General features: G+C 39.6%; 3 protein-coding genes across 4 annotated transcripts in view; 1 reads left to right on the plus strand and 2 right to left on the minus strand.

Annotated features, from left to right (window-relative positions):
* LOC133151982 (cytoplasmic phosphatidylinositol transfer protein 1-like) overlaps nucleotides 1-7,606 on the plus strand; it is a 35,083-nt gene extending 27,477 nt beyond the window's left edge. Inside the window, exons 5-9 of the mRNA XM_061275438.1 lie at nucleotides 921-992; nucleotides 2,664-2,759; nucleotides 3,089-3,244; nucleotides 3,350-3,413; nucleotides 4,640-7,606. Of these exons, the coding sequence (XP_061131422.1) occupies nucleotides 921-992; nucleotides 2,664-2,759; nucleotides 3,089-3,244; nucleotides 3,350-3,413; nucleotides 4,640-5,004 (753 nt within the window). The 3' untranslated portion in view covers nucleotides 5,005-7,606. The remainder of the gene's footprint in view (nucleotides 1-920; nucleotides 993-2,663; nucleotides 2,760-3,088; nucleotides 3,245-3,349; nucleotides 3,414-4,639) is intronic.
* Nucleotides 7,607-7,915: 309 nt separating this feature from the next.
* On the minus strand, nucleotides 7,916-15,661 carry LOC133151979 (von Willebrand factor A domain-containing protein 7-like). Its single transcript, XM_061275434.1, has 17 exons — nucleotides 14,941-15,661; nucleotides 14,536-14,755; nucleotides 13,415-13,619; nucleotides 13,099-13,184; nucleotides 12,879-12,972; nucleotides 12,590-12,718; nucleotides 12,149-12,335; nucleotides 11,885-12,055; nucleotides 11,154-11,265; nucleotides 10,905-11,021; nucleotides 10,561-10,761; nucleotides 10,350-10,485; nucleotides 10,129-10,281; nucleotides 9,958-10,050; nucleotides 9,733-9,842; nucleotides 9,438-9,602; nucleotides 7,916-9,170 (listed from the first exon to the last, which is right to left on the minus strand). The coding sequence occupies exons 2-17, from the start codon at nucleotides 14,734-14,736 to the stop codon at nucleotides 8,850-8,852; spliced, it is 2,481 nt and encodes an 826-aa protein (XP_061131418.1). The 5' UTR covers nucleotides 14,737-14,755; nucleotides 14,941-15,661; the 3' UTR covers nucleotides 7,916-8,849.
* A 111-nt stretch (nucleotides 15,662-15,772) lies between these two features.
* LOC133151978 (von Willebrand factor A domain-containing protein 7-like) lies at nucleotides 15,773-24,452 on the minus strand. Of its 2 annotated transcripts, none has more exons than XM_061275432.1 (18): nucleotides 24,308-24,452; nucleotides 21,833-22,052; nucleotides 21,546-21,753; nucleotides 20,932-21,017; nucleotides 20,749-20,842; nucleotides 20,086-20,214; nucleotides 19,712-19,898; nucleotides 19,424-19,593; nucleotides 19,200-19,312; nucleotides 18,844-18,960; nucleotides 18,530-18,706; nucleotides 18,315-18,450; nucleotides 18,032-18,184; nucleotides 17,863-17,955; nucleotides 17,633-17,742; nucleotides 17,216-17,380; nucleotides 16,697-17,020; nucleotides 15,773-16,595 (listed from the first exon to the last, which is right to left on the minus strand). In XM_061275432.1, the coding sequence occupies exons 1-18, from the start codon at nucleotides 24,310-24,312 to the stop codon at nucleotides 16,116-16,118; spliced, it is 2,967 nt and encodes a 988-aa protein (XP_061131416.1). In that variant the 5' UTR covers nucleotides 24,313-24,452; the 3' UTR covers nucleotides 15,773-16,115. The 2 variants fall into 2 exon arrangements, with proteins under 2 accessions (XP_061131416.1, XP_061131417.1); XM_061275433.1 differs by lacking the exon at nucleotides 24,308-24,452 and adding an exon at nucleotides 22,247-22,802.
* Between the last annotated feature and the right edge of the window lie 52 nt (nucleotides 24,453-24,504).

Consider the following 24,504-nt stretch of genomic DNA (forward strand, 5'->3'; position numbering starts at 1 on the left):
TAGTAGCAATGGTGCTATTTTAGGTGCATGCAGTCCTTTGAGAAGATTGACTCATTAGTTTTTAACATTTACAATAAAATTACTTTGCAGTGATTCCATGCTGGGAAAAAAAGGAATTTACCGTATTTTCCGCACTATAAGGCGCACCGGATAATAAGGCGCACCTTCAATGAATGGCCCATTTTAAAACTTTGTCCATATATAAGGCGCACCGGATTATAAGAGGCACCTTCAGTGAATGGCCCATTTTAAAACTTTGTCCATATATAAGTCTATATATTTGGACACGCCTGCCGTAGTAGCTCAATATTTGTCCATATATAAGAATTATAAGGCGGTTTTTGAGAAAATTGGAGGTTTTTAGGTGCGCCTTATAGTGCGGAAAATACGGTACCCTAAAAAATAATATGATGCATGGTTGCAATAATGACACTGACAATGTGACACGTGAGCTGTGATGAATTTAGTGTTGAAGATTCACTGTATAATTTTGGTCTGCACTTTGCTTCTGGATGTCTATTATGTAGATAATAAATGTCAACATCACGAGCCACACTTTAATAGGATGGAAAAGAAGTCAGTGACAAGGCAGTGACAGAATGCTTGATATTTCTTTTAGTGTGGGAGGAATTTGCCATACATGTGTCAGTGTTGACACGTGAAGGCTGAATTCACTTTGTCAAGTGGCTCTGTGCCTAACTGCTATCAAGTTTAAGATTACAGCATCATTGGCAGCGTTTCTTCTCACGACTCCAATGAAGTTTCAAAGCAGCATTTAGCTTACGAGTCACTTTTATGTTGCGATTCATAAACTGGAGTTGAATTGTAATACATCAATGTGAATTATGGAGCAGAGAAAAAAATAAGCTGACTTGCACATGCTGAAATAAAGTATGTGTTGCCCTTTTTTTTTTCTTCAGTGCTCATTCCTTCCCAAGTTCTCCATTCACATAGAGACGAAATACGAGGACAACAAAGGTAGCAATGATAACGTAAGTGCACTCTGAAATTAAAGTAGAGAACAATGAATTGTCAAAGATTTGGCACAGCATGAGCCATTTGGAATATTGAAGATCACTTTGCATAAGATTTGAGGCTGCCAAAGAAATTGCTCAACTTGTTGGCCTGCTCACAATCTTTTTAATTGAATGGTCATGCAATTGTATCTCTAAAATTGAATGATTTATAACTGTAATATTTGTTATTAATTTAGTTTATTTTCTGGAAAAAAACCTAAAATATTAGTTTATAAAATTCTCTCAACCGTCGGTCGTTGACATACCCGCATGTTTTTGTCTTCAGTTCTTAAACACCCCAACTTGCCATCTGTTCATCCCTATTCAAGCATGCATGTCACATATCACCCCCTTTATGCCAGCAGTGCTCAACCACATTGTCAATGACACCCTGGAAGGGTAAGATAAAAACAGTATAGAAAGAACATTTTCACATCCGTCCTGGTGACAAAGTGCTGACCCAACAGGAAGCCACACAGCTGCTCTTAAAGATATCAAGCTCGATTAGCCATGAAAGTTGAGGAAAAATAAAAGCTTGACACATTGACTGGATGGCACCATGTCTACCATCACTAAATGTCATAGGAAAAAAAGAAAATACATTTTCAACATAGTTGTGATATGGTATGAAAGCAAAGTTTATCAAAGGAAAAGGTGAATTTAAAAATATAGCTTCTTGTGATATTTCACCTTTCATTCTGTAAATAAACGATTAACACGATTGTTTCTTGCAATGTATTTCTTGGAGCTCAAGCTACAGCTAGCTCATGGACCCTTGGTGCTTAGTTACCCAATTTGAGAACCGTGGCTTTAGAGGTATCGGTTCATGTTCAAGCCCAGCTGAAGTGACCTTGGCTAAAGCGTAGAACCTTCAACGAACACACCACATTGTACAAACGTGTCCTTCACCCCAACATCTGTCATACATGCACTTAGATACCACTGCATGACTTACAATCTCTTGTGTGTATAAAAATGTAACAGTCAACTGTAATCTCCCCCTCGAGGGATACTGAAGGATTAAATGCTGTTCCTCAAAAGATTAAGATGATGAGCGCTACAATGTTGACACTATTCCTAAAATGTAGTGATGACTCAAATAGACACAAATGTTTCCTCTTCTTTCCAATGTATATTTTATACACTGGAACCTTAAAAGTTTGGCTCATTGGGTGTAGTTTGTTTCTGATCAGAACCTTTAAGTTGCCGGGGACCCATGACTGACAGGGGGACCAGACAATTACAATTTGCAGCATTGACAGAGAGGAGCCTAAGTGAGAGATTTTACTCCCTCTCACACACACGCATGCACACTATTCAGCTGTTTTATAGCTACAGAAAGCCATTTGGTGACTATTGGGCAGTGGTATGCTAATAACATACTGATGAAGAGCAGAGCAGAGCAGGGCTCATGAATGAATAATTTATAGGAGGACTCTTGGCTTTACACTGAATCTTTAAGCGGTTTTATTGTTGTGACCCATCAGTGTATAATAATGTCATCGAAACGCTTGGCGCCTTGTGAAGAAATAAAAACATGAGCATGGTTCCCCCTACTGGGTTTGTAGAGTGTTACACTATAATCACAAACTCCATCCTTAGTCCTTCAAATAGTTGTTTTGTCAACCAAAGTCTTTGTTTTACCAGATCTTTGACTCCGAGTTGAAGGACCAGGAGAGGGAGGTGTGTTTTGTCGACATCGCTTATGATGACATTCCTGACCGCTACTATAAGGAATCAGAGGTGAGCTGGGGGGGGGTCTATCGGCAAATGATGCTTTATCGCTTCAAGCACTTTGTCTTTGTCTGATGAGCTAATTTTATTCACACTTTCAATCTGAGTGGATTTCCAGAAAAATATTAAATTAAAATTCATTTTGAATCATACAATGAAAATAATAGAAGTTGAAAACTTAGACAACAGGACACATTGTAATCTATTTCCATTGTGTTGGATTGTAATAAAAAAACATTAAAACACTTTGTAATCATATGTTCGACTTTAAGCTCTCCTTTGTTGCTGTCATAACACAAGTTTATTCTTCTGCGCGTGTTCATAATGCACCAATGCAGGACTTGCGATACTTCAAGTCAGAGAAGACATCGCGGGGCGTGCTTCAGGAAGGATGGAGGGACACGCAGCATCCCATCATGTGCTCGTACAAACTGGTCACAGTCAAGTTTGAGGTGTGGGGTCTGCAGACGCGTGTGGAACAGTTTGTTCACAAGGTCAGAAACAAAGGTTTTGTCGAATTTGGTTCCGAAATAATTCTGCTAACAAAGAAGTCTGTATGAAAAGAAAAAAAAGGCAGCTCAACTCTTTCTGTGTTGCAGTTGATTCGTGATGTCTTGCTGCTTGGACATAGGCAGGCCTTTGCTTGGGTGGATGAATGGATTGGTGGGTCAATCGTTCTTCAGGTTACACAATGTAGTCTTTAAATTCCATGCACACAATATAAACCAAATAATTGGAATGATTGAATTATCATACTATATATAATACTAAAGCCAGTCTTCCCATGCACTTGATTATGGCTTCTTCCCTGAATCAGCATAATGTGTCCCACTGGACATTATCTGTATTTTCTCATGCGTTCCAGTACACAAGTGGATGAATTCAAAATTATAGTGTACTTGTTCATTCTCAGCATTGCCCTCGAGCAACTCATCTCGTATGGAAGGAATTAATGCCATTTGGGTGTATTTGTCCCAACACTTTTTCCCCTAGTGTATGAGAATAGGCATTTACTGAAATTTAAACCTCTACTGGGAATTTTCCAGAACTGTTACTATTTATTATCGTGCATGTACTTTCACCTTACCTGCACTCCAACAAGTTAACCGTGCAAATGCCAGTCCTGCAACTTCCTAACTGCATCCATCCTTTTGGAATGACTCTTAACGCTTTAGTCTGCAGTGCTTGTGCAATCTCCACTCACCTTGTTTTCCCTTCCGTTGATCTCAACGTATGGATTTCTTTTGGATGGAGAATTGCCAAACCCATCCCAGCTTTCATCTTGGACCTCTGGATTTTATGCTTTGTCTGCATCTTGAAAATCTTCTGTCTGACTCTTCTACTTGGGATGATTGTCCTTTTACATGCTATTCCTCTAGTTAAGCTTCCTGCGCAAACTATTTGCATTTTCGCCACCTTCATCACCTTCTCCCCTCTCCCTGAGCCGGAGTGCCTTTTCAGAGGAGTTACCAGATTTGCCCCCTCCCTCCTTCTTCCAGATATGACTTGGGATGACGTCAGGAATTACGAGAGAAATATGTATGAGAAAACCAACATTAAAGTTTGCCATGAACAGGCAGAGCATTCCACAACAAATCCATCTTCACAGGATGCCATACAGATCCATGAGAAAGCAAGTGTATGTGACTTTTTCATTCTTTTTTTCCCTCTAATATGAACCTTTGATATTTGATGACCTCCAATTGTTTTTATTCATACAAAGTTGTTTTCTGCTTGACAACATCTTCAGAGATCTAGAAAGAGGTGACACAAAATACAATGAGATTATACAAAAACAACAAAATAGGACTATGCGTTTGTCCTGTGCCTCTTTCACTCATCTTTCACCAAACACCTCATTGTTGTCATTTAATGTCTCCTCAACCCAGACATGACAATGGATGAGGTGAGAGAATTTGAGCGAACAATCCAGGAGGCCACCAACCAGAAGATTGGGATGTTCCCCCCGTCGATCTCCATCAGCGAGACCCCCCTATCCTCCAGTTCCCTCACTGGTCCCGCCAGCGCCCCCTCCACTCCACTGTGCACCGATGCACCCGATTCCCTCTCCGTGTCCAAGGACAGGCCCCGCAAAAAGTCAGCTCCAGAAACCCTGACACTTTCCGAGCCGTCTCCGAGCGGTGTGCAGCATGGATCTGCTACTGGCCCACTTCCTTCTTTGAATCACCTTCAATCTTCAACATCGCCTTCCTCCAGCTCCAGCGCCGATCCTACTGAGATGGGAGAGCAGTAGATGGACCTTTCTGAATGTCTTCCCCACTTCCACTTTTGATCTGTTAACCCCAGAATCCCAAATATTCACTCTTTCGGCATTCTCAGATATGTCTGCACGACAATGATTGTTTTTTTTTCTGTGTGTTTTTCCAAAAGTTTGGACAACAAATCAATTCCATTCATCTTTAATTTTGTTGTGTAGCGATCCTTTGAATTTGCCATTTCCCTTGCTTTCCTTAGTTGGTGAAAAAAAAAAAATAGATGCCTTATACTAGCGCCGCAGAGCCACCAGTTTCCCTTTGTATTTAGTCACAACACAAACTGCGAGTTCACATGAAAAAGGCTGCAGTTATGTTCTTAGGGGCCGAGAGTATTTCCTAAAGTACACAAAGCATTACAAGATCAGTGTTCATACCTCAGGTCTCCCCTCCTCGACTTACAGATGTCACTGTAGACTTACTCTACTTACTTGTTGCCAAACAGCCACTTTTTATATTACAACACAGCCTATTCCTTGTAATGCTGAACCCACGGACTGTTTACAATCATAAAATGTTTGCCTATACGTAATAAAGCCATTAAGTACACTGGCAGTTTTGGCACGACAGTGTTACCGTACCCCAACTTGCGGTCAGTATGTATGCTTGAATGGCTCATGTGCATACAGTGCTGTATAAAACTAACTTTAGAAACTCTAGCTTGACCAAACATAACTAGTGTGTCACTCAATAGACCTCCAGAAAGACTGAACTGTTAACAAAAGTTACCCCCCCAAAAAAGTCATAGGTCATGTTTGTTTTTATTCACCTGTCAAGACACCAAGCTACTTCCTAGAAGACAATTCCACGAAATGCCATATTGGTGACCATAATCTATCTGCACCTTGATTCAATCTCTGCACTATTTGATGGGCTCCTTGGCACCATTGCCCTAAAAAAAGTTTTCTTTTTACATTTTTATTTTATTTATTAAATTCTGTTAACGTACCACTTTTAAAAATGGGGGCGGGGGCATTCTAGAGGAACTTTTACACACCGTAATATATTCACAGTGAAGGGAAGGGTACCGCAAAGCTCTATCTAAAGATGCGGGCATGTGCATCAAGCTGACTTGAGTATGTGCTTTGTTAGCCGAGCAGACACTTTCGCCTCATAACTGCATCGATTTTGTCTGATGAGTGATTGAGCAGAGAATCCTTCTTTATTGCCATGTTACCCAACTAGTCAATATATTCTCTCTACCTGGTGAAAATTATGAAAGGTTACAAAAATGTGGCGAGTACTACTTTTCAACAACTCGAGACAATATGAACATCACACAATATTACAGTACATAAGTAATGGGGAATTATTCAATTGTTCAAAGTACTTGTATATGCTGCATGGGATGTTCCTAATTTATGTACACATGAAGGATGTTTGTATATGCAGTTTTCAGACTGAATGCCTTTGATGATGCAATTCGATGAATGCCTCAATGCTATAATTTTATATTAAATACATTTTAAGTGAGACGTGAGCATGAAAGACTACAGGCCTACAAACTACTTCAACTTGGTGCCTCTGCATGCCTCAACTGCATTGTCACATGTAATCTAACAAACCGTATATCAGCACCGGGTTTCTGTTCAGGAAGTACGTGAGAATTTAGTGGGAAAACATACAAAAAAAAAAAAGCACAATATTCGTGAACTGGACAATTTTGTTTAAATGCATCTGCCTTACCAACGGGCATGCTAGGATTTTGCCCCAAAAGACTGTTTTGCTGTTTGTGCACTACTTTTAGTATGGAATCCTCCTAGATTCATATGTGCATGGCCTACAGCATCCCGCGGTGATGTAGCTGAGCTAGGCATCATTAGACAATAGACATGCAGTTATGCCCCAAATGATTCTAACCTGTGAAACATTTGAACTGAATTTGCATGTGTTGAAGATCTGTCTGGAAATCAAATGACACAAGAAACTATATTGTTTTCTTCCTTTTGAAAGTAATTCACATCTCTCACAATTTTGACAATGTTTTTGCATCATCTTTAAGGCTCAAGCATTCTAAGCAACTATACAATAAAATCATTCCATATTCCTACATTCTAGGATATGAATTATTTTCATTATGTTCTTACCTATACAGTCTTCTTCCACTTTCTTGTGTCTCCTAAAAGATCACAACATAAAAATCTGTTTTAGCTCAGTTTGTCCGTCATTGTGGGTTTAACTGCATGTGTCAGGGCTAACTTGTTATTAAATTTTTGTTTTTATTCTGCCGTCCATTTAGCTGTTACTTTTGAAATTGACTTCCGGTGTGCGTTTTGCACAGCCCAGTTATATTTGTGAATGGGGCAATGTGTTCTATTGCTCTCCTGGTAGTGATAACATGAGCATCCTCTTGTGGTCTTACTTGGCATAAAATCTTTAATATTCTGTACAGTTCATCATTAATTGTCGTATTTGTCTTATCATCTTTTTGTAAGGAGTACACAGACAACTCTGGTATTATACCATCTCTCTTGTCAGGGATACATTTAATCTACGATGGGCTGTTACAATAAAAAAAAAAAACACAATTTCCAACTATGTAATATGGTCTGCTCTGTTTAAAAGAGTAATGTAAATGCTGTTCTCATTGATTAGTATAGGAAGTTCCTTGCATTTGAATCTGTTCAGGAATGTTTCACCGTTGTAACTAAAAAGTCTTAAAATAGACAGGTCTTGTTGCGTGATATGGTTGGCAGCTTCATGAATATGCTTGTATCTAAGAAGGAATTGTTGTTTCAAGTTGAATACTTTGTATTGAGTTTTGATTGAGTAATGCTGCTGGTGATAGTGGTGCACTTCATACAATAGTACCCTTTGTTTTCACTGCAGGACACATTTTTGTAGAGTTTGGAAAAGTTTCTTTTTAGTGAGATGAACATGCTTTATGATGACTTCCCCCCTCCCTCCCCCTTTTTTGCGGTTGTACTTGAAGGATAAATTCATTCTGAAGGACCAACTTTTTTTTTTTTTTTTCCTGCTGCACTTTTCATTTGTGCTTACATTGACAATTGGGGCCTGTCCCAAAAAGTAGAAGATGAATGAACTACTTTGTGTATTCTTGTCTGTTTCTGCTTTGTGCAGTACGCCCTAAACATTTTTCATCTGATAGTTGCTGAGTTCTTCCACTTTGACAATTGTATCTATTGTATTTCGTTGGGTTCTTTATTGTAATTATTGTTTTACTAAGCAAAGCAAGACAAATAAAAAAAAAAAAGTAGTTCATTGATGCATCTTTGTTTACAAACTGAAATGGGTCTGTACATACATCATTATTTTATTTAGTTGGATTGTGTTCGTTAGGTCTTCATTTGTGATAGCTATAGTATTCTTTTGTTCAGACAAGTTGCAAGGTCTTACCTTAGCGGAAGTTACTGCGGAAACTGTCAGAAAAAGCTACTAAGGTAAGACCTTGCAACTTGTGTGAACAAAAGAATACTATGGCTATCATTTTACTCTTTTTACCCATTTTCACACTGATTTGTTTGTTGCCAGGCGTGGGTAATTTAAACAGGGCTTTCCCCATATGTTTGTAATACACTTTACATTTCAAATACATCTCCGTGCTAGAGATTTAAAACAAAAAATAAAAGAAGTGGTTACAACAGACAACTGTTTAAAAAAAACACACTCGGGAGTCAGGATAAAAAAAAAAAAGCGGTTTGAAAGCTTATAAGTACATATTTCTGAATAGATTACGTTTTCAGTCCCCTTTGGAACAGGGTGGGATTGATTCATTTGTAGCCAGATTGATACAAATAAGAACTGATGTCAAGGTTTAAAAAAAAAAACAAAAAAACCCACTGTTTATCAGACTCTTAAATCACCTTTATTGCTTTTCTCTTACCTTATCAGTAACTGAAAACCTAAGTACAACATAGTTGATATCAGTGGCAGCTGCGTCTTCCACCTCAATCTTAAGTGTCACTTCTGTTCCTGATGCTGCACCGTCAGGAGCAGTGAGGGTCACAATGCCGTTGGCGTTCCCTCCGCTATGCGTTTCTAAGGTGACAGAGTTGGGTGATGTGGGGTTATAGCCGCGGTCATTGGTGACACGGACCATGAATGCCCCAATTCCACTGGCAGTGGTGACATTGAAACGGATGGAGGTGGTAGAGCCTGCTTCTACATTGGTGCTGTTGGCTTGAGCCTGGAGAAGAGGAAAATAGTGCAATTTCGAGTGTTTGTTGGGTTAGGGTTAGGTTTAGGGTTAGTGTGAATGCTATCATCCATCCAAACCAACTAAATTATACCATACCATACCAAATTGATACCAGGTATTGGTACCAGTCTTATTTTACGGTCTCAGGACCTGGGGATGCCCTCGATACTTCAGGCACTTTAAATTATGATGACTTTAGAAGTTCTAATGTGAGGTAAATGCTATTCTTTGGTATAGATCTGAAGGATTTCTCACAGTCACATAGATGCTTGAAGTTCTAATCTGAGTAGAGGCCTGCCTCAGGAACCATCTTGCAGTTGACCTTGAGGATAATCTGCTGTCTTCTCCTCTCAGTCGAACAACAAAATTACCCCTTGGAGGTTCAATAAATGTCACCAAGAAGTTGGAACCTCCTAAGGACTGTTGCGAAAGGTTGAGGTAAAAAAAAATATATATCACAGATATGACACATTATCTATCTACTACTATCTACTCTCTGTATATGGATTAAATGATTTGGTTGATGAGAATTCTGTTGCATCAAACATGCCTGCAATGTTCCGTTGACCTCTGTTGGGCTTGAGCTGTCACACAGTGTGACCTCTGTGACATGTATACTGTCACTTCCTGTCACTGTGACCAACAGGGTGGCATTCTCACCTGAAATTTTGCACAGGAGAGATAAATGCCATTTTTCTGCAATAACCTGAACATAATATAAGAGGGCATAGAGGGATGATGACCGAGGGAAATGAGAATGAAATTCATATCCGACCTGCAAGAGGACGTCCTTCCTTTAGAAAAACGTCTGCATGGAGTCCTTTATTGGTTTCAACAAGGTTGTAGATGAAATTAACTGGGCTTTGACCTGATGTTAGCATTAACAAAACACATTCATGAAACAATTTACTGTACCTGCCTCTTTAAATCAGATTTGATTACTGACCTGTGACCTTAACTGAGTAGGGGTCATTAGAGTCTACAGACATTCGCCACAGTCCTGTTTCAGTGTCATTGTTGAGACTCAGTCGCCGCAGGTTACCTACCATGCTCAAAGAAGCCAGTGGGCCACTTAACTCACTGGAGCTCTGAGATACACCTGCAATGGAGGAGTGGCAAGTTCTTCATATACAAACAGCATGGCTGATGTTTACTATAAATACCTACCTGTTGGGCTGATGAGATTAAAGTCGAGAGATGAGGTCCCTGTGACGTAGATAGTTTTATTTGTCAGTGAGCCGTCAACATCAAACATAAAAAGAGCAGGCCTTCCGGGATTTCTCACTCCTTGAAAAACTATCACCTAAAAGAGACATTCACATATGTTAAATGTACATGTGCTATATTATTCTGTATGTATCCTTTGCTCTTATATTACCGTAGTACTGGCCGAAGAGTCCTTTATAACACTTGTGGCCAGAGCAAAATCTGACCTGCTGACCTTAATGGCCTGACCTCCAGAAGCTTGTGCCAGGTCATGGTAGAGCTGAGCATCTGTTTGGCTCAAAACCCGAGGCAATACATCCCTAAGGCTTCTTTTGCGCTTATGGGGTAGGACATCTGTCAGCAGGAAAGTCACCTAAAAAAGCAAGAGAAAACACATCAAGTTTATTTGATATACTGTTTTTTATTCATTTAAGGAACATTTTTTAAAATCCTGTAGGTTTTGAAACTCATGACCTTGATGGCACTTTGGGAGCAAGAAGAATGAAAAACACTTACTACTGACTTTGTGGTCTCAATAAGGGCAGAAATTGTGTTTTTCAAGTGTGCATCTTTTGCTAGAGTATTAGTGAAGACAAATATCTCAGATGAAGGCGGAGCCGCGGTCAGGGCAAGCTTAAGGCGAAAAAAAAGAACATGACAAAAATCTGAATTTTATCTCAAAAGAAATGTACTTTGAGGTTAAAACTACATCATTGCATTTAGTTAATTATGTTCCAAACAGAAATGGACATTGAGAGCAAATACCTGCAGTCTAGACAAGCTCAGCTCTGGGTTGTCACCTCCTCCATCGGCAATCAGGGCGTTGATCTTTTCTTTGAACTTGTCTGCATTTGCTGTTGCTATCAGGGGTCCAAAACCTGCCGGAAGCAATTGAACGCCCGTTTATTAGACTCTAGTGGATTGTCATCCATCCTGAACCAATAGGAAATCAAAACTACAGTGATACTTTGACTTACAAACTTAATTCATTCCATGGCCAACCTCATAGCACAATTTACTCATCTCAAATCAATAATCCCCCATAGAATTATTTCATCTGTTCCAGTCCCCTACAAATAGATCCATTTTTGTTACATGCTTTTGATAGCCAATTACAATCGTAATGATGAAAACATGAAAACTAATAAGTTCTGTTCGCCTTGAGCAAGTTGAGTGTCATATGTGTGTGCGACATTTTTCAGTGTTTGTGTGAGTGTCCAGATGTGAGTTCTAGCCCACTTTAGCTGCTTGCAAGTGTTATAATTTTGACTATTTGCACCACTCTACAATGACTGAAACTGCATTGGCTACAGTTGCTCTCCTTTCCTTTTTACACAAACAAACTCAAATTTCATGTGCGCAAAAAAACACACACAACCAATAAATCTGCCAATTAATCGCCTGTAACACCAAAATGTGTGAATTGTCGCGCTTGCAAGTCCAGGGACCACTGTATTTAATCCCTGACAATGAAATGCGTGTGTGCCCCCTGCATCCCTGGATCATTGAAAGCAACCAATGTGTAGGCCGGTGGCTCCTGCAGAGTTCCTCTCCTGCTGTCGATAATGTTTAAAGCAAGTGTCTTAGCTTGGGCTAAGCCGTCTCTCGTATTGCCTGTTGTGTCGATAACAAAACTCAGCACGGAGAATTGGGAGAGACCCATAAGCCTGCAGGAATGCAAAGAAGACAACCCATAGTACTTGTCTTCATCCTGATCAGTGTCATCTTAGACCCAATGATTTTTTTCTAAAGTCCCTTACCGAAGGAAGTTCTCGTCTCCTACAGCTAGTCTGATGTCCTCCAGAAGATCCATAGTAGCAGTCACAGCCAAATTGGCTGCTTGACTGTGACGTGAGCCATGACTGGATCCAATGTCATCCTTATTAATGCCCCCCACTGGCTCCTGCTTGCTCGTCTGGTCTAAAAAACCTCCATGGCTGCATTTGCCTTGGAACACAAACTTAAGATTGCTTACAACCGCAGATCTTATAACATTTGAGTCTCATAGCCAATTATTGATGATTAATTATGCCCGATGCCAGCGATAGTGGTTCGTCTGACACAAAATAGACAAAGGTACTCAGGACAAAATATCGAAATGGTTCATCGTTCGTGACGTTACTAGTCACATTTCAGTGCCAGTCCAACCCAACCCAATTTTAAGTTCAGATGAAGTATTGTCAAAAGACAACATGAGTTACCTTTTGGCTTTTTCGAGAAGAAGACACTGAAGTAGCCAGAGGTGAGTAGCCTCTTTTTCAGCACATTAGGCAAAAGGTTGTTGTCACAATTCTCTCCTGCACAGTTTCTACACGTGGGATCATTTGGCCCTGCACTCAATGTATGACAATGATCAGCATAATCACATCTTAGACATTCCCAATTAAGTTTTTAAAAGTAATTTGGGTTAATTTCACATGTACCTAACATGCATTCCAAGTAAAATCTTGTGAAACAAATGCCATGTTGTGAATAAATCTGGCAACCTACCTGCCAGATTCTCAAAAGGTTGGTCAGGTTTGATGAGAGCATTGTAAGGATCCGTGTTCCCCAGTTCTACCCAGTTGCTGTGGCTATAGAAGTCCTAGAAATAAACAATATCACAACTTACTCAGGCCATATGATACTTATTGGTTTCATTTCATCTTCAAAATTTCATCACTATGTATATTTAACCAATGTCAATAAGATCAATCATCTTTGAAATCACCTGCAGAGTGTGACATAGTTGTCCAAGTGTTTTACGGCCTGCGATAAAATTTGCCTGTTTGATGCGTGCCTTCACAGCAGACATACCTAATCAGAATAATTCAACCGGAAGACAATTAGTAGTGGAAATAAAAACATGTATCTGACTAAATAGCATGGGACAAACCCAATGAAATAAAGGTTTTTAAGATCAACAGAACTGATGATGTCACTTATTGTCAGGCAGAGTTCAATGAAGCCCTAGTATTTCCCCCATAAGATCGTAAAAAAAAAAGATATACAGTACAAAAAAAGACATACAACAAGGAATCCTGTACCTTGTGTGATCAAGTCTCGTCCTTCCTGGAAGGCCTCGTTATCAAAATGATGCTCGCCACTGAGTGCATACGCTAAATCCACATTTGCATTGTTCAAGTAAATCGATACAATGGAAGCAGAAAAAAAGATACTTGACAGGATTGAAGAGCTTGTTGACGAGGAGCATTCCTTGTGCACTCGTTCCGCTGTTAGACTGTCATCAATCTGAAGGGAAAGGAATTGATGGTTAGAATTGCATTTGGGAGTTTTGTTGACTCAAAACTGAGGTTGAGCTAAGGCAGGGGACAACTTGACAATGGGCCACGGCATTAGTGTAAGGATCTACTATTCATAATGTTCCTAATTTTGTTCAATGTTACATCTTCACCTTCACCCCACAAGCCAACATATAAAGACTATGAATCCCTCCACTACCTTTATTTTATTTCACCCATCTACATGTTGAACAGAGGGTGTGATTTACTGAAGTCAAATTCCTTGTTTGGCATGCTCAAACATGGCGAATAAAAAACTCTTGAATCTTAAATTCAACGTCCATGATTTAAGTTGCACTTTACTCTGCAACATTCTGGGCTGTTTGTTCATCAAGGAGTAAGTGATGCAGTAAACTATGAACATGACGTGATGTGAAGAGCATTATAAAGTTATAAAAAATATAAAATAAATAATCTAAAAAATATATATCAAACAATTAAAAAGGCAGAAAATAGCCATAAAAAATAACCCCTAAAATTACCCAACAGAAGGCTGGCAGAAGAAGACTGGCATAAACAAAGTAATAAAGAGTTGGCCACTGTTGCAGTGCGCCAAACAAAGAATCATGGGAGAAACCTTTCTGATGACGTTTCCTTTAACCCAATTTTAAATACTGAAAGCCAGCAACCCTGTGACATATTAAAGGACCATAGCAACTGACAACATGAAGGACCCAAAACTCAGCCAGAACAGAGCAGCCCCATGATGTAATGCACCAACGACACTAATAATAATCAAAATATTGTTATAAGTTGCGCTTCTTCATACCTTGCATTGTGCAGGAGCATAGATCACCTCCCAAACAATGAGAAACATAAAGTAGACAAACACTTCATTAAAGAAACGTACAAGCCTAAATTCTTACAGTCAGACTGAATTCCTGTCCCGCTGCAGCAGCAATGTCTCGACAGACCTCGGCTGTCTTTCGGAGAATTGCCCTTATGGTGATTTCACGGTGCGAGGTGGACTTCCCGTTAAGTATAGAGAGTGGTTGGAAGCTTTGAGTTAGATCTATGAGCATGATGACCATGGCCAGCAGCCGCAGGAGGGACCACTTGGTGCTCATGGTGATGGATGAGAAGAAACTGAAATCACAAAGGAACCTGTCTTTTTCTCAAATCACTACAACAGATTAAACCAGGCAAGAGGAAACGATTGGAATTGGAATTATTTTAGTGAAACACTGCATGCTGCCTTTTAAGCATGAAATGTGATCTCCAACAAAAATCTGAATTTCTGAACTAACCAAATTAAATACAAAGAGTCTCACCTTTTTATGTCTTACTTGTCCATTAGTTCAGTCAGAACTTGGAACGCTTCAGTCGCTGTATGAGTACATTCCAGGTAGGTAGATAGTGCTCTGTGTTTTCTTTGCTATCTCACTTTGTGTGTGAGCCTTTGCGCACATTTGATTGGGTCCCTTCATCTATGGCCAGAAATGGTGGAGAACAATAACAAACTTAACAATGAGTGGAGGAATTTTTTTTCTTTCTATAAAAACAAAGGCATGCTGACTGGACACTGACAGTGCCGTATTTCGCTTATTCTAAAGAAATGTCTTCCTCGTTCATGATCTGTGGTTTTGTTGATTTGGCTTTGATGAGATTTATTTAGTTCTTGTTTTCTGTGAGATCATTCTATGTTTGTTGGTTATGTCATTGTTTTCACCAGCCGGGTCCCTTGTATCTTCCGATCAAATCCCTTAGCAACTTGTCTAGGTGTTTCTTGTTGTCTCATCAATTGCTTGTACATGTTTCCTGGTTTTGTTCGGTCTTTGTGGCTTCATTGTTTGCTGGTCAAGTCATTTTTGCACTGTTTGCTCTAGTACATTGATGTAATATATACAAGCAAATCTGTTTTCTTTTGCATCAGGTAGGAAGCAAACTGTAACCTATGTCATTGGGCTGTTTCATAGTGCAGTTCTTTTTTTTTTTTTGGTGTGTTATTGTTCCCCTTTCCTCATAGTTTTGTGGAAATTGGTTTTGTTGTCTTTCACTATTTGTACATTTTGTAAATACAGTTTTCTACACTGCATCTTAGTGACTTTGGCTAACCAAGTGACAAATGTGAATGCGACTAGGTCATAATTCAAACCACATCACTACAGCCCCAAAATGATTTTTAATTAACTCTTGCCACGCTATTAAACATACTGTTAATTAAGCATTATCCTCACGTCATTTTTCTGTTGTGTACCAAATGTGGTTAGATGAGAGAGCACTGCTGTAACCCTATAACAATAATTTGACTGAATCCTACAGAAATTCAATAATACTCCTAAAAAATCCCTAACCACATAGAATAAACATAATTTTAGAATAAGTATATAAACCTTATAAAAATTACAATTCTCGTCCAAACACCAATATTTAGATTTGATGACATAATATATAACCACAGTATCTTCATAATGTGCTGCAATCAATTTAATTCAATGCATCTCTTTCATTTCCAAAGTGGGAGTGCCACAATTGTTGCCCAGACCCAAAGTGTTGTGCTCAAGGTGTGCCCTCCGTTGGGCGTGGTGGTCAGTGACTGGCCACTGGTCACATTAGTTGTAGTCACATTAGTTGTAGTCCCATTAGTTGGAGTCGTAGGAGCAACTGTGGTGGACTGTCTCACCTGGCCCACACAAACTCCAACATTTCCTACATTGTCCACAACAGATAGCTCAACTCTGTCTGCACAGCAGGACGCCTGGTAGGAGATCACGGTGATGTTCTCGCCCCCTGGCCCGACCACTTGGGTTGTGTTGAGAGTGCCGTTCCCTTCACTGACGATGATTCTATCAATACCCGTCCCATTTACACCGTCGGTCACGTTGGCCACAAATTCCCACTGAGAGGAGTCACAGAGCGATGAGGAAGAGGAACAGTTGGGGGATGTACTGACCTCTTGGCACACTGGACTCCTAACATCAGTCACCTGAAGGCAGAGGGTGAAGTAGCAATATGATAACATGTAAGTCAGATGTAATCCATCTATCTTCTACCGCTTAAAAAAAACCTTGAGTGCTTTTCTCTTACCACAGCAGCAACTGAAAATCTTAGCACAACATAGTTGATATCACTGGAAGCTACATCCTCTGCCTCGATCGTAAGCGTGACATCATTCCCCGATGCCACACTGTCGGGAACGGTCAAGGTCACAGTGCCATTTGCTTTCCCGCCGCTGTCTGTTTCTATGGTCACAGAACTGGGCGATGTGGAGGTAAAGCTGCGGTCATTGGTAGCACGCACGGCGAAAGTCCCAGTTGCGTTCTCGTTAACGACTCCTCCAGTTGTTTTAATGACATTGAAAGGGACAGACACTGTGGAGCCTGGTTCTATGCTGGTACTGTTGGCTTGAGCCTAAAATAGGAGAAAAGCCATTTAAAGTGCACGTTAACAGTTTTGAATCACTTTAATTGCAATTATCCATCTCATTCATCCATTTTCTAGTCTGTTATAATTTATCTGCGCAATGAACTCAACTGTCTGATTTATCAGTTTGAGTGGATCAATGTTGATTATTGTTTTCTGAGAACTGAGGGTGTGTGAGATCACCGTTATAGAAATGCTTGAAGTCCTAAGCTGAGTAGGGGCCTGCCTCAAGAACCTGGTTGGAGTTGCCCTTGTTGATGAGTTGCTCTCTTCTCCTTCCAACCGAACCACAAAGACACCAGCTGGAATCTCATTAAATGTCACTAGGAAGTTTGACCCTCCTAATGACTGTGGAGAAAAGGACAAAGCTAATGATATAAAAGCAGAGTAAATATCTGAAGTAGTAATTATTGAAGCCTGTATCAAACAAAGTACTGGAGTTGGGGACTTTTGTTTTGGTACACTACGCTGTTATACTAAACAAACCAAACGAATATTGAAGTAATATGAAGTATTTAGTGTTGAAATGATAGCAGCGGCATATTCACTTTGTTATTAATGAATTGAGTTATCGGTGTTTAAGAATGTTATCCAACATGCCTCTGAGGTCCCGGTGACTTCCGTTGGCCCTGAGCTGTCATACAACGTGACCTCTGTAATCATTACACTGTCACTTCCTGTCACTGTGACCAAGAGGGTGGCATTACCACCTGAAAGTTTGCACAATATGACATTCAATCATTTATACAATTTTACATGAGCTAAATAAAGACACTAATGGGGACATGGTTAAAAGATTTGGAGGTCAAAGAGTATGATATGATCTTCACCTGTAAGAGGACGCCCCTCCTTTAGAAAGAAATCACCATGGATTACTTCACGGGCTTCCACAAGATTGTAGATGAAGTTTATTGAACTTTGACCTAGTGTCAAGAATGGCTCAAATTTACAATGGTCAAAACATCGATTTACCTGCCTCTTTGAGTTAAATTAACTGACCTGTGACCTTCACTGAGTAGGGGTCATTAGAGTTTACATTGATTTTCCACACTCCTGATTCACTGTCATTGTTCAGGGCCAGTCTCCGTAGGTTACCAGCCAAGTTCGAAGATGCTAAAGGACCACTAGAATCACTCGAGTTCTGAGAAACACCTGCAAGGGTAGGAAAAGGATATCAAATATATCTAATATATATATATAATTTTGTATAAACATGCATAAACTGTGCTTTTTGGCAAGTACTGTGAATGAAGAAAAATATAGACTAGACAAACTAAAATACCTGTGGGGCTGGTCAGATTGTAGGAGAGAGAAAGGGTTCCTGTGATGTAAATAGTAACGTTTTGTAGCGAATTATCAACAGTAAATGTAAAATTATCAGGCTTTCCGGGCTGGATCACAATTTGAAAGATCGTAACCTGAAAAAGACAGTGTAGAAAAGTTTTAAACATCTTGTGCGCAGTTTTTCCTTGCTTCTCTCCTTTGATTTTCACTGACCAAGGCACTCGATGAGGAATCCCTTATGACACTTGTCACCAGAGCAAGGTCTGCCTTGCTAACCTCAATGGCCTGACCTCCAGAGGCCCGGGAAATATTACGGTACAGATCGGCATCAGCTTGATTCAGTGTTCTTTTGCGTCGACTGGACAAGACATCCGTCAACATGAAAGTCACCTGCAAATTCAAGAGAGCCAAAACCAAACGAAAAAAAAAACACTTGGTTGGTTCATATAGAGATGATAATTTCATAGGCCCTAATATACCGCAAACCTTGCGATGTTTTGACATTTTAAGATGTAAAACGGACTCACTTCAGACTTTGTGCTTTCTATAAGGGCAATGATGGTGCTTTCCAGAAAAGCATCTTTTGCTGGAGCATCAGTGAAGACAAATATCTCAGACGAGGGTGGAGCAGCAGTAAGGGCAAGCTGTCAACCGAAAACAAAATAGTCAAAATGTAGCCACTGACCTGAATAAAAAGTAAATTTGCAGAGTTTAATTCAGAATCATCTGCTGCACTGATAGTACTTGGATTTCTGTGTGACTTAACACCATTCTGTTCTCTTAACTTTCCCAAAACACACAAAGTTTAATCCAGATTTAGTAAATTAGTATCTAAATTGGAAATTCTATTTCCTGAGAAAGGGTTCACTGCGCTTCAAAACACCTGCAGTCCAGACAAGCACAACTCTGGATTGTCTCCACCGCCTCTGGCAGTCAGCCTATTGATGCTTTCTTTGAATTTGTCTGCATCGGTCGTCGACAGCAAAGGTCCAAATCCTGCAAATGATAAAAGAATATCATATTATTCGTTACAGTAGGGTGTGTTCTCGACAACCTGCAACCTGAGACTAAGTATAGGAGCACTTGGTATTACTGCTTGCTTCCCACCTGGATCATTGAACGGAACCAATATATAGGCCAAAGGCTCCTCTTGGGTTCCCCTCTTACTGTCAATGATGTCAAAGGAAATTCTTTTCGCTTCTGCTATGTCATCGCTCATGCTGCCTGTCGTGTCAATGACAAAACACAGTGCAGAGGACTGGGAGAGGCCCATCAGTCTGCAAGAATTTGAAAGACAAACCATATTCAGTCCATGTCTTCACCTTGACCAGTTGCACCTCGGGATTAAGAATGCTCCTGTTAAAAAGGGTTTGCCAAGATGTTCATTTCATGTACCGTGTGAAGTCCTTGTCTCCTACAGCTGTTCTGATGTCCTCCAGAAGCTCCATAGTGGCCTTCAAGGCCAAATTTGCTGCTTCTTGGTGAAGTGAACCATGGCTGGACTCAATTGTGTCTTTATTGATGCCCCCAATTGGGTCACGTTTACTCGTTCGGTCTAAAAAACCTCCATGGCTGCATTTACCTTGGAGCACAAAGGAATACAATGGATTGTGTACCATCCCAGAATGTATCATTCGTTTCATATCATTCATATTATTCTTTTTGTGTCCGAGAAATCCAATGTTGTGTTAGGCAGCAAAGTGATCCAATAAGTCTAATTGATGTTTCAAATCTGCAAATCATTCATACAACAAATTTCTCACAGTTACCGTCTGGTTTGTCAGACGATATGGCGCTGAAGTATCCTGAAGTAAGAAGTCCTCGCTCCAGTACGTCAGGCAAAATGTTGTCATCACAATTGTCTCCTCTGCAGTTTCTACACGTTGAAATATCTATTCCTACAAGAAAATTTGGTCAGGAGAAATCGGATCGTGATTCAATACCCGATGTTTAAAAGACAAGCTTTTAAACCAATTGTGGTTGCAAGCCTATTTCTTACTGTAGTGCTGTAGATTGGGCATTGGTTACAAAATGGACTAGTTAATCATTCTATTGCCAATAAACAAGACGGATGGAGGTGAATTAAAAACTTTGAAAACAAATATTTTATCCTCCACTGTTAATCTTGTTTCAATAAATGTCCAAATTACAATATATACCCATCTTCTAATTTGGGTTCATTTTTTAATTTATATTTTATATTTGTACCCAACTCCGCACCAGTCAACCTTACCCCCACATAACTGGCCCCAAGTATGCTACAAGAGCCTCATTGTATCAGGACCGGTTTTAAAAACAAATCATCCTAGGGTAGTCGTATGATAAGGTGACAGTGTGCCTTTTGTTGTGTTTTACGAAAGCTAGACACCCCATTCACACAGAGCAGTAGTTGCTTTGGAAAGCATTCCTTCTAAATATGAACAGCATCCTACCGGCCACATTTACGATAGTTTGGTCAGGTTTGATCAGGGCATTGTAAGGAAATGTATTCCCTAACTCCACCCAGTTACTGTGGCTGTAGAAGTCCTGCAAACATACAACATCATAACTTATACTCATTATATGCGGCGTCACTTGCATCACGCCTTCAGAACTACACTAGTCCTTAAACTCACCTGTAGTGTATGACATATACGACCGAGAGTCCAGCGTGCAGTGATGAAGTTCTCCAGTTTTACACTGGCCTTTACAGAAGACACACCTGCGCATGCGATACAACAACAACAACAACAAAAAGTACAACATAGCCACAATCCCGTTTCACTACTTTACGTTCACCATATGAGACAGATTTCATTTTAGTTGGTGAAGCGAAGTAAGACATAAGATGTTCCCTTTCTTGAACATGGTCTTCATATTTCGGTTGGTGCTCTTCACCAATGACGTTATTCTAGCATACTGGAACTTCCCCGTGTGGGACAAATAAATATTTTATCTCATTTTATTAGGCAGGTGAAGCGATGTTGTAGAAATGTTTTCCTTTTCTGAACATGCTCTAAATATTTTGGTCGGTTCAGTTCACCAACCAGGACCAATGATATATCTCATCTCATGATGATGATAGAAGTGTATTCATCCCACAGCGGGGAAATTTACTTGTCACATTGCAAGATTACAAGTGCCAAATTTAGAAAAGGATAAATAACAGACAAGGACAGCAGGTGAAGCAATATAAAAGGGAAAAAAAACGCATAGAAGGATCAGCAACTCAACAAATGGTTTTGTGTACCTTGTGTGATTAGGTCTCTCCCTTTTTGGAACGTCTCACCATCAAAATGGTGCTCATCACTCAGCGCAGATACTAAATCCACATTGGCATTGCTGAGGTATATCTCGGCAATGGAAATATAGAACAAGACACTGGACAGACGTGAGGTGGAACTGTCTGAAAATGAACATGCCGCTTGTACTTGCTCAACTGTGAGACTGTCATCAATCTGAAAACCAAAAAAAAAAAGTCAAAAGCTGTTTGTGAAACGATTATGTGAGACTAAATAAGTGTGTCGCTTATTTTACAGTTAAAACAAAGTCCCTTCCATCCGCCACAGCCATGTTTTTACAGACTTCAGCAGTCTTTTGAAGAACGGCCCTTTTGGTGATGTCGCGGTGAGTCTTTGAATTTCCATCAAACACAAAGAGTGGTTGGAAGCTTTGTGTTAGGCCTGTGAGGGTGAGGACCACAGACACCGGCAGCAAGACTTTCCACTTGTTGCTCATTATCATGATGTGGAGAAACCTAAATCACAATGAAAATTCTCTATAAATCCCAGTTTGTTGTAAAACCATCACTCTTAATTTATAATTGAATCCACAATCAGTTGCCAGAGCATTGAGTTGGAGTAACCCAGTCATAGAAAGAATTTAGAAACATGACATAACCTAGGGAACACACAAGCAAGAAAAAAAAGACATTAAACTTGACAGACTCACCTGATATGTTCTTGTAGTTGACAAAATTATCATTCAGGCTGCTTTGGTCTCCCGATGAGTACATTTTAGTTCCCAGGATCAACACAGGTAAATTGTGGGTCCTTTCTTATTTGAGAGCCGCCAAATGTGTGTGTGTGTGTTTGAATGGGAGCGCTGTTGTGTTTGAGTGTCTCCTTGTCTTGTAGGCTGAGATAAAGAACTTGCCCACACCCTCTCGTGTTTTGTTATCACTGATAGATTTTATGCAAATGTCCCAAGTAGAGGCTTTTAGCTTTTGATTTTTATTGCAGATCTATCTACTGTTGAATTTGTACAAGGATTTTTTAAATTTAAAAGGAATGTTTTAATCTGCGACAAACCCCACACAACAAGATAGAAGATCATAGATTTACAAATTTTGTTTGAATGATGTGTGGTTTGCTGTAATAATCTCAACACAGACCACCACACACAAATATTTCCTTAATAAACATTCGGTCTTGAATCTAGTCCATCAAGGCAGACCTGTCTCACACGTATGATCATATCATCTGATCTTACAAACATGAACTTGAGCAGAAACCTCTAGGTATGCGCCAATGGTTTCTGAAAAGAACCGTAAGATGTCAAGAAAAAACTTTCTTCGGAAAATACTTCGGGCTGATATATGGAACCTAAATATTGAGTTTATACATGTATGTAAAAATGAGGCTACCTTTTGCCACTTGTAAATACAAATATGGTAGTTCTATAACGAGATATATTAAACACAATGGACAAGTGTATTGGGTGAGAAGATATGAATTACAGAAGTCAAATGGTATTTAGTCCAGTTGTTAACATGCTGAATCAACATAGTCATAAAAACAAACACTTCTCCCTTGAGGCCTTTGTGGCAAATACATACCTTTGCCTCCTCACCCCTATTTTGAAAACATGACTAAATCTTAAAGTATTGTTTAACATTCCTTGAATGCCCAGATGCCAACATCACATTAATACAATTTATTTAGGTAGGAAAAGCTGTTAGAACAGCTTTTGTAAAACTTTTCACATCATATTTTAGAAAAAGAGAACATATTATGGAAATGTGGTCTTTATTAATTGACTTTTATTTACTTGACTACATAATCCCATTTGCACTGCTAGCACAGATTAGATTTAGATAATAGATAATAAACACCTCTATGGCGTCATATACAGCAGATGCTTGCAAGTAATTCAAGTAATGTGCTACGTATTATTATTTGAAATATTTGGTGTGACTCATCCTGAATATCTGACACGTACAGACAAGCTTAATAAAACATTAACAAATACAAAAAACATAATTAATGATGATCATGAAGGAAGAACTTGAGATAAATTAAATTTATTCAAGAGTGAATGAGGGAGTTTTCATAACCACCTCAGCATGACAGTAGCTTACAGATTGGAAATAAGAAGCACTCTGCTGACGGGTTTTTTTTTTCGATATGCCCTCACAATTATGAGAGAGAACACAAGATAGAGAGCGATGGCAAAAGTGACAATGGCAATCCACCACAATCCTTCTTCTGGAGCTGCAGATATTAAATGTAACATCTGTCTCTCTGTATCATACACACAGTCAAGGTTGCTGTCCAACATGTAGGTGACATTACAGTGCTCAGTCATGTCAGGGTGGACACCAGACACTTTGAAGACCTCATATGGAGGAATCAATACCTGATGATTCATTTCCAGCGCAGAGTAATGGCTTATGTCGGCACCGAAACAGGTGTTCATGGCAAAACACGTAGAACTTCTTTCGATGCTCCTTTTATCAGAAGCTAATTTAAAGGAGCCAAACCGGACTTGCATGTTAGAAATGTCCACATGTAAAGGTCTTTGCGTTCGGTAGTTGGCTTTGAGACATGTCACTTGACTGTGTTTCAAAACCTGAATGGCTTCACTCAGAGAGGAGTAAGATAACCATAATAGTATTTGTGAAAATTACATTCTGTATTTGCTTCATTTAAATTCTTGAATCATTATGCGTCACAAATCAGATGGAGAGATTGTTTGCTTAATAACTCGTACACAATTCAATGCAGGCCTTACCCCATTAAGAGAAGCACGTAGGTGGTCTCCCCCACCTTAGTTCTGAGACAAAATTTGCTTTTCAGCGCGGTACTCTTAATTTTGTTTTTGTTTTAGCTAAACACCCTGCTCAAATGAAATGTCGAACTGGATCTGCTAGTGTTGCCACACCCTGCACTGCAATAATTAAGTCAGTTCGGAATTTATTCACAAAGGCC

This window comes from Syngnathus typhle, linkage group LG3, assembly GCF_033458585.1.
Source record: "Syngnathus typhle isolate RoL2023-S1 ecotype Sweden linkage group LG3, RoL_Styp_1.0, whole genome shotgun sequence".
NCBI lineage: Eukaryota > Metazoa > Chordata > Actinopteri > Syngnathiformes > Syngnathidae > Syngnathus > Syngnathus typhle.

Coding starts and splice junctions, on each gene's coding strand:
- LOC133151979 (XM_061275434.1), bottom strand. CDS start 14,736: ATGAGCACCAAGTGGTCCCTCCTGCGGCTGCTGGCCATGGTCATCATG. Junction 10,051..10,128: donor CTACTCAGTTAAGGTCACAG/GTCAGTAATCAA, acceptor TGCTAACATCAG/GTCAAAGCCCAGTTAATTTC. Junction 9,603..9,732: donor AGGTCAACGGAACATTGCAG/GCATGTTTGATG, acceptor CTTTCGCAACAG/TCCTTAGGAGGTTCCAACTT.
- LOC133151978 (XM_061275432.1), bottom strand. Junction 19,313..19,423: donor GGTTCCGTTCAATGATCCAG/GTGGGAAGCAAG, acceptor TATCATTTGCAG/GATTTGGACCTTTGCTGTCG. Junction 17,021..17,215: donor CTTCAAGCATTTCTATAACG/GTGATCTCACAC, acceptor CTCCTATTTTAG/GCTCAAGCCAACAGTACCAG.